The 9207-nt window shown below is 59.5% G+C and overlaps 1 protein-coding gene across 1 annotated transcript; it reads right to left on the reverse strand.

The window, feature by feature from the left end:
• Positions 1-1386: 1386 nt before the first annotated feature.
• On the reverse strand, positions 1387-3167 carry NKX2-5 (NK2 homeobox 5). The gene is made up of 2 exons (XM_040078330.2): positions 2685-3167; positions 1387-2051 (listed from the first exon to the last, which is right to left on the reverse strand). Exons 1-2 carry the CDS (start codon positions 2998-3000, stop codon positions 1444-1446), a joined length of 924 nt encoding a protein of 307 aa, XP_039934264.1. The 5' UTR covers positions 3001-3167; the 3' UTR covers positions 1387-1443.
• Between the last annotated feature and the right edge of the window lie 6040 nt (positions 3168-9207).

The raw sequence follows: 9207 nt of genomic DNA on the forward strand, positions 1-9207 counted from the left end.
GTTCTGCCAGGCTGGGAGCTCGAAAAGAGGCTTTAAAATTATTGTTAAAAACTCCTTAAAACACGAACACCGTTTGCAGGCGGCCAAAAAAACCCCCCAGGAATGCTGTAAGGGAGGGCCATACAAACGCTGGGGGGACGGGCAGGGAAAAGCTCCGGGAGAGCCCCGGCACGGGCGGGTCCGCACCCACCGCCCCATCCCGGGATGTGCAAGAACGCCAGGGACGCCGAGGTTCAGCCACTCTCTTTAATGACAACTCGCTGATCTCCGTCAGCTTGTACAGCAAAGGGCGACTCGTACGAGGGGGCGGGCAGTGCATTTCCATACTAACTCACGTTTTAGTGCAGAACCCTACGGGACCTGGCGGGCCGGAGTGTCTGTGTCCCTCGGCCGGGCCGGGCTGGCAGTCTGTCTGTCCTTATCCCTGCCCGGGCCGGGCTGGGGTGGCAGTCTGTCTGTCCTCATCCCTGCCCGGGCCGGGCTGGCAGTCTGTCTGTCCTCATCCCTGCCCGGGCCGGGCTGGCAGTCTGTCTGTCCTCATCCCTGCCCGGGCCAGGGTGGCAGTCTGTCTGTCCTCATCCCTGCCCGGGCCAGGGTGGCAGTTTGTCTGTCCTCATCCCTGCCCGGGCCAGGGTGGCAGTCTGTCTGTCCTCATCCCTGCCCGGGCCGGGCTGGGGTGGCAGTCTGTCTGTCCTCATCCCTGCCCGGGCCGGCAGTGGCAGTCTGTCTGTCCTCATCCCTGCCCGGGCCGGGCTGGCAGTCTGTCTGTCCTCATCCCTGCCCGGGCCGGCAGTGGCTGTCTGTCTGTCCTCATCCCTGCCCGGGCCGGCAGTGGCAGTCTGTCTGTCCTCATCCCTGCCCGGGCCAGGGTGGCAGTCTGTCTGTCCTCATCCCTGCCCGGGCCGGCAGTGGCAGTCTGTCTGTCCTCATCCCTGCCCGGGCCAGGGTGGCAGTCTGTCTGTCCTCATCCCTGCCCGGGCCGGCAGTGGCAGCCTCGCAAGAGAAGCCTGAGGGTGACGAGATGCTGAACTGACCGAGCAGCGGGGACCGTACGGGAAGTGCAAAAATTAAATGTGGACGTCAATAATAATTAGTATAGAGTAAAAGTTAAAAAAAAAAAAAAAATAGAGAGTTGCAGGACTTGGCTGGGTGTTGTCGGGAACGAGTCACGCCGAATTACCGGCTGGTTTGTAGGAAGGAAGGAGGGGAATTATCAGGGTGAAGACCCTGATAGGGAGCGAGATGGGCCGGGAAATTCGGCCATCCCCTGTGCCCGCCTGGCCCAGCACGAAACACCCGAAAACCCGCCCGGTCCGCGGCCACCACACCCGTGAGATCCTCCGGGATGCTCCGCTGAACCGTCCTGAACCCCCGCAGCCTGGAAAACGCGCCGAGGCGCAGCCCGTCCATCCCCGCGGGGGCAGCGGCTGCCTCGGGGCGGCTCTACCAGGCTCGGATCCCGTGCAAGGTGGAGATGCCCGCGTTGCCCTGCGGGATGGGCGTTTGCACCGAATTCAAGTCCCCCACGCCGAAGTTCATGAAGTTGTTGGCGGGCGCCGAGGGCTGCATGGGCTGCACGGAGGGGTAGCTGCAGCTGTAGTTGGCGTTGCAGGCGGGGCTGTTGTAGTTGGTGTACGCGGGGTAGGCGTTGTAGCTGTAGGGGTTAATGCTGACATTGTAGGGCGAGCTGTAGGGGGAAGATTCCCCCAGGCAGGGCTTCCCGTCGCGCACCAGCACCGGCACGGCGATCCGCCGCGGGGGAGGGATCCCCACCATCTCCAGCGTCTGGTCCTGTCTCTGCCTTTTGCATTTGTACCTTCGGTTCTGGAACCAGATTTTCACCTGGGTGGAGGTGAGCTTTAGGACGTTGGCTAGGTGGTCCCTCTCGGGGGCAGAGAGGTATTTCTGCTGCTTGAACCTTCTCTCCAGTTCGTACACTTGGGCTTGAGAAAAGAGGACGCGAGGTTTCCTCCTTTTCCTCTGTCTGGGGCGCTCGGGATCTTCCAGGTCCCTTTTCTCCTGCTCCAGGCTCTTGTGTAGGGAACACAGCTCTGCAGCAAAATAAACGGGGGAAGGGAAAAAAAAAAGGAGGGGGGGGAGGTGGAAAAAAAGGTGCAAAAATATTATAAATTGGTGTTTAATAAAGAGGGTACAACGTGAGCGAGCCCTGGCTCTTCCTCGGCCTCGCAGGCCGCTCTGGCTCCTGCAGGCACGGGACCGGCCCTGCCCCGCTCTTTTGGTACCTTTTCAGCAAATTTTCCGTCTTTTTTGTTTGAAAACAACCGTGCCCCTCGCGCTGATGTCGGTCTCCGCCCAGCTTTGTGCCGAAACCCACCCCGACCCCGGAGCGAGTCAGCAATCGGATTTTTCGCCTTGTTTCTGTCCAAACTCACCCTGCAGCCCTGCCCGTCCCGTGGGGCAGGGGCACGGCTCCGGCCCCGCCCGGGGGTCTCGGTGCCGGGGGCAGCGGGACCCTGCCCGCGGTGGGCTCAGCCCCGCTCCTGCCGCGCAGGGCCCGGGAGGGGATGAAGATGCTGCCGCTCGGCGACCCCCGAGCCCGAGCAGAGCCCCGCGCTGTCCCCTGCTCCCCGCAGCCCCGGGGACCCCCGGCCGAGCCCCCAACCCCGCCAGGGCATCACCATGGCCGTGCACTCGCTTTCTCCCCGAGCCCCGCTTGGCTTTACCTTTCTTGTCCGCCTTGGCCTCCTTGGCCGAGTCCATCTCCACGTAGCTTTTCACGTAGTAGGAGCCGGGGAAAGCGGCCGTGGTTTTCCCGGGGGGAGGCTCGGGCAGCTCCTCCCGCAGGTCGGGCAGGGCCGGGGGCTCGGCGCTGAACGCCTCCTGCTTGAAGGTGGCCAGCATGCAGGACGGGGAGGCCAGCGAGGCCAGCTCCATGGAGCCCAGGCCGCCCTGCTGCTGCTGCTGCTGCTGCTGCTGCTGCTCCAGGTTCAGAATATCCTTCACCGAGAAGGGCGTCGTTGTCACAGGGCTAGGAAACATTGCGGAGGGCAGCGGGGCAGCGGCCGCAGCCCAGGGTCATGGAAAAGGAGGTGGGGAGCAGGCGAGGTGGCGCGGTGGTGGAGCGTGGGCTCCCGGAGGGGGCACATAGCATTCCCGAGAGTAGCCCTGACTTGTGCACGGCGGGCAGGTAGGAGCGGACCATAAGGCGAGGGAAGGAGGGACTAGGCAGTTTTTGGGTGACTTTAGCTTTCTATTGGCCAACATTGCGGTGATGGTATGAGGGATGCAAAGTTCCATGTCACCTAATATAGTAATACATCTCAAAAACAGCTCCGCTCTTTTAAAGGGGCGGCACTGCATTTATCCAGCTCTGCAGCGGCGGGTTTGCCCATCCGTTTGAAACAAACAACAAAAATAAAATAAAATCAAAAAAGAATGGCCTAATGCTTACAAAGTCACTGTCTGCCGCTATCTATCATACGGTCAGATTAAATAAACAGGCCGGGAGGAAACCATCAACCAAATATGTGCTGATTTAATTTTTTTTTTTTTTTTTTTTTTTTTAAGCGAGAGAACGGAGGTTTCGTTTTTAGTGTTCTGCAATATCCGATGGCAGGAACTAAAAAAACGGGAGTTCACTGCTGTGTGAAGCGCGCTCAAGGGGAAATCCGCGCTCAGGGTTTATACAGAGGTTCTGAAGCAGCACGGGGATTGCAAAGTCCGGACGATAGGAGAGAGACCCTGAGCAGCCCCTGCCCGGCTTTGGAGAGGGAAATGCCCATTGGGTTTTCTTCTCGTTTGTTTGTAAAGCTTTCAAACAAAAAAACCAGCACTGTCTGGGGAGAAAAAAAAATAAAAATCAACCGGTACAAACGCGGGTGAAGGTGTTGCAGGACATACAGGGGTAAGAGAGGAGACAGAAAAGCGAGGGGCCGCGGGGCTCGGGTGGGGACATGGCCCGGGGTTCGTGCGGCAGAGGTGGGGCTCGTTCCTTTAACTCGCATGGAGCCGCTAAAATAAACCTTAGCTGCAAAGTCGCAGGTTGTGGAGGGGCGGTTCGGGGCTCTGGGGGTTAGCGGGACGAGAAAAAAAAAAAAAATAGAAATAAATAAGGAATTTTCTTCAGCCCTCCAGCGCCCGGCTGAGAGAGGCTCGGTGGGAGCAGAGCAGAGAAAGCCCCAAGGGATGCGGTGAGTTTGGGGGCCCCGGGCTGAGCCCCGCTCTCGGAAGCGGCGGGGTCACAGCGTGCCAATCCCTTCTCCTCCCGCAGGAAGGGACCCACGGGGCGGGTGGAAAGGCGAGCACCTGCCCACGCCCAGCAGGACCGACCCGAGCTTTTGTGTCCCGTCGCCCTGGGCTCTCTTGCGGGGAGTTGAATTGCGGATGTTTTTGCGGGCGATGCTGCCCGGAGCCGCAGCATCCCCAGCCCGTGCCCGCGGCCGCCCGCGGCCGCGCTGGAGCGGTTTTTTGGGAGATCCAGCCCCGGAGCCGGCGATGACAGTCGGAGCGATGCCTGCGAACGGGGAGGACTGAAATACTGCCGTTTAACGAGGGGAGGGCCGGGCCAAGCCGCCAGCTCCATCTTCGCGGCTGCGTTTCCTGCAGACTTCCCTGGGAATTGACTGCGGGCGATGGATGCTCCTCTGCTGCAGGGGAAAGGGTGAGGTGCCCGGGGAATGCGGAGGCAGCCTGGGAAGAGGGGCCTGAGGGGGGGCTTCGCAGAGTGTTTGCGGCACCCCTGACCCTCCCCGGGCTTTCTTAACCTCGTTGCCTCTCTTTTATTACAATCTTATAGGGATAGCTTAGATACAGGCTAAAACAACGCAGTGATCCCGATCCTCCCCAAACCCAGAGCCGCGGGCTTGCTTTGGGCCACAACCCCACCCTAAGGGATGGCAGAAACGGCTCCCAGCGCTCCCTTCCTTTTATCCCTGCCCAAAAAGCCCTTCCCGGGTCAGGCCTGGAGCTCGCACGGCAATTCCTGCCCCGGAGGTTTCCCCGTGCCCGGGCTCCCAGCTGGGCCCGGAGCGCATCCCGGCCGAGAATCCGGGATCCACCGAGGATTGCCGGGCTCCCTCCCTCCAGCCCCCCGGTCACACGCTGCTGCCCATCGATGTGGGCCCGGCTGCAGAGGGTGGAAGTGATTAATTGAACGATAAGCCGGAGCTATCATTTGGAATGTCATTAATGCGTCGGGGAGACATTCATTGGAGACAGACAGCGTTATCTCCGCTTTATCTTCAACAATGCATCACTTTTAATACCGCAGTTTAGAAACAAATGGGGGCTTTAGCCTTAGCCCTTCTCTTCGTGTTTATATTTTCGGAAGAATCACAACTAGTGGGAGTCCCGGGCTCGGCCCCCTGATAAATGAACATTAGCACTTTTTAGAACTACTGTATCAACAAAAAGAGCTGCAGGGCCGCAATAATTGGTGAAAAAGCAAACACTCCGCAAAGAGAGGCCAGGTCTGCTCTGTGTCCGGCTGATTGATGAATAAGTTACTGACACACAGCAGCTCACGGACTTTCCGGGTCGGGGCTCAGCACCCATTCCTTCCCCCTCTCCCACCCCCTCTCCGCCTTTCCCGGGGCTCCCCAGCAGCCCGCTGAAGCCGGGATCCGGCTGTCCAGAGCAAGGGACAAAGGCGACAGCTTCCCTCCAGCTCTCTCACATCACTTTCAACTTTTTCGGACTCGGTTTTGAACGCGTTTAAATGACATGAAAATAAATAAATTTTAAAAAAGGAGTAAGGAGAGGCAGGACCCCGAGGAGCGCCCTGAAACATTCTCTGCAGAGTCAGGCCCCAGAGATGTAAGTGGGGAAGATGGGGCGAAAAACCCGCTGCTATTTTTGTCTGGCTGTCGGGGGAAAGTGGGGGTGTCGTGTTCTGTCCCCCGCTGCCTTCACGCTGTCTGCAGGTTGCTCTCGCTGTCCCCTCGGGACTGAGCCTGCCCTGGCCTCTCGCAGTCGTCCACCCCCTCTCGTTGCTTCTCTCCGGAATTGTTAAATGTGATTAGTGTTGGCTTTAGTGTGGTTTTGTAATTTTTTTTTTTTTGTGCTTTGTATTAAAAAAAAAAAAAAAAAAAAAAAAAAAAAAAAAAAAAAAAAAAGAGAGAGAGAGAGACAGAGAGACCAAAAACTTTTCTCGCTGAAACCAACCAAACAAAAAGAAAAAAATTCCCAACCCCGCAATTAGCTCCAGAGGGCACATCCTCTCTCCCTCCGAGCTTTCGACACCTCGGACTGTTTAGAGAGAGAGAGATGGTACCTTTTAAAAAAGTTTTCCTCTTAATCCCAGCCGGTTAAGATGTCCAGGGCCCCCTCCCGTCCTAATTCCCGGCTATCTCCCGAGGACTCTGTTTATACCTCGCCGGTAAACGCTGGGGTTTGAAACCTTGTCACTAATTGAGTGCTAACACTTCAGGTGCTATAGATTTGTTAAGAGCCAGTAGTCCAGAAATAGCCTATTAGGGTTTCCTTGCGAGAAGCGGTGCCAATCTCCCGCTTCCCACCGAGGCGCCGGGACCCCGCCATCCCTGCGGCTCCCCAGAGCCTTTCGGGCAGTAATTCTTTTCAAGCCGTTGGGAAGGGCTGCTGAGAGCCCTGGAGGAATAAATCCCGACCTCCGAGGGTCCAAGAGGGCGTTTGGGGGTTCGCGGGGGCGGCTGGGGCGCCGGGGAAGGTTTTTTTTTTCAGTCCTCTGGAATTCTGCACAGGGAAAAAGCTTTGGAGCTGTCCAGGCATGTCACTTCGCCGTAGCGAAAACCTCCTTTTCTTCCTCCTTCCCCCCCTCACCCTTCATTTCCTCAATTTTTTTTTTTTTTTAAATGGTTTTTTATTCTCTTCTTTCCCCACGGTCCTTTCCAGCTCCAACGAAGCTCGCTGTTTCCGGCCGTCAAAAAAAGAGTTTTGACCTTGACGTGAAGCCCCGGCCTTGGAGAGGGGCCTCTGCTCTGGCGGGCGCTCGGGACCGCTGCGCTGCGAGCCCGGGGCTTCCTCCGGGACATCCCCGGCACCGGGCGGCAGGGCCGGAACCGGGCCGCCGCTGCCAGCATCCTGCCACCATCCCTGGCACTGCCCCTGCCACCACCCTGCCACCATCCCTGCCACCACCCCTGCCATCATCCCTGCCACCATCCTGCCATCATCCCCGTCACCATCCTGCCACCATCCTGCCACCATCCCTGGCACTATCCCTGCCACCATCCCTGCCACCATCCTGCCACCATCCCCGTCACCATCCCTGCTGCCTTCCCTGTCACCATCCTGCCACCGTCCCTGCCTCCACCCTCCCCAGCGCTGCCGGCCCGCAGCTCACCCCGCCCGGTACTCAGGGAATATTCGCAGGGAGGGCGCGGGTGCAGCCGGGTGTCGGGGCACAGCAGCACAGAGCTCTCCCTTCCTTACAGGAGCGTCGGTGCCGAGCCCCGGGTGAACTGCCCCGGCTCGCTTGGGGCAGCCCAGCCCCGCTCCGGGTCGCCTCTTTCCGCCTCCGCCGGTGACTCGGGTGGGGTGGCTCGGGCAGGAGGATTATGGAGAGCAAATGCCTCCCTGGAGTTTCCCCTCCTGCCCTGGGCTCCGTGCCTGGAATCTGACAATTCAGCTGCTTCTTGCACCTCGGGTGCTGGAAGTGTTTTTCGCCCCGGGATGAAGCGAAAGCTGGGAGCTGGGCAGATAAATGAAAAGCTTTAATTTTACCCTGCCTGAAACATGCTTTTTTTTCCTGCTTGTAACTGTGCCGAGCTGGCTGGTGAAGAGAGAGCGATGAGGGAGTTCTCCGTCCTTCCCATCGCCCTCTCCCCGTCCCCGGGCAGCGGCCGCGTTGTTTGCGCTCCTTCCGGACCCGCCGGTTTTCTGCGCTCCAGAAAAAGTTTGGTTTTTTTCTTTTTTACGCGTCCAGGTAATCCCCAAAGCGCTTTCTCGTAACGCTTCCATGGGGAACGCACTCAGGGCAAGAGCCATGCGGTGATTTTTAGGGACGGGGAATTAAAACGAGCGAAGAGACTTTGATGTGACAGCGCTTTGTCACACGCGTCCCGCGGCCGGGGCGCAGCGGTGTCCGGTGATGGGCAGGAAAACACTTTCAAACCCGAAATACCTTCCGGTCTGGGCTGCTCGGGAGGACAAAGCTCTAAAGACGGCGGGGTTTTGTCGCCATTCCCCTCCCTCGGGCACAGAGCTCCCTCCGGCTCCGGTGGGAACGGGAGCGGCGCTCGGCCGGGAAGCCCGAAACTGCCCTGCCGCAAGATTTCAGGCTGTTTGCGGCTTGTCTGTCCGCACGATGTTTTCCGGAGGAGATAAAGGTCTGACTTCTCGGGTACTTCCTGCTGGCCGTGTAAAATCCGATCCGTCTTGCGATGTCACCGTGCGCGCTTGGCGCTCCTGGGGAGCCGGGGGGGGGGCCGGGCCGGGCCGGGCCAGCTCAGGGGGTCACGTTTAACACGAGAGGGTGTTTGGGCTTTTATTGGTCTTAAAAGTGTCCTGTCCTCGCCCACACACACCCGCAGAGCTGAGGGACCGGCCGCGACCCCGGCATCGCCCTGCCCGGGTACCGCGCGTTCCTCCCGCAGCAGGATCCATCATCTACCCTCTGGAAAAATCCCTTCTTGAGGGATCAGCTCCGCCGAGACGGACGGGAGGATGAACCCGGGCGACTTGAATTACAGAGCCCTGACCCTCGGCTCCTCTCCGGCGTCTCCCGGCCGCGTCCCCTTTGCTCCCAGCCTGTGACCCACGACCGGAGAGACTCGAAATCGGCTGTTCTGGAGCAAACCGCGGGCGGGAGGGGTCCCTGTCCCTGTCCCCGTCCCTGTCCCTGTCCCTGTCCCTGTCCCTGTCCCTGTCCCCATCCCTGTCCCTGTCCCTGTCCCTGTCCCTGTCCCTGTCTCTGTCCCTGTCCCCATCCCTGTCCCTATCCCTGTGTCCCTGTCCCTGTCCCTGTCCCTGTCCCTGTCCCTGTCTCTGTCCCTGTCCCTGTCCCCATCCCTGTCCTTGTCTTCGTCCCTGTCCCTGTCCCTGTCCCCATCCCCGTCCCTGTCCATGTCCTCGTCCCTGTCCCTGTCCCTATCCTTGTCCCTGTCCCAGTCCCAGTCCCAGTTCCCTGTCCCTGTCCCTGTCCCCATCCTCATCCCCAGTCCCTGTCCCCTGTCCCCTGTCCCCTGTCCCCATCCCCATCACCATCCCCAGTCCCTGTCCCTGTCCTCGTCCCCATCCTCATCCCCTGTCCCTGTCCCTGTCCCTGTC

This window comes from Hirundo rustica, chromosome 14, assembly GCF_015227805.2.
Source record: "Hirundo rustica isolate bHirRus1 chromosome 14, bHirRus1.pri.v3, whole genome shotgun sequence".
NCBI lineage: Eukaryota > Metazoa > Chordata > Aves > Passeriformes > Hirundinidae > Hirundo > Hirundo rustica.

Bases quoted from the DNA above. Each gene is read 5' to 3' on its own strand.
- NKX2-5 (XM_040078330.2), bottom strand. From the start codon at position 3,000: ATGTTTCCTAGCCCTGTGACAACGACGCCCTTCTCGGTGAAGGATATT. The intron at 2,052-2,684 runs GTAAAGCCAAGC...ATTTTGCTGCAG, and splicing joins GGCCAAGGCGGACAAGAAAG to AGCTGTGTTCCCTACACAAG.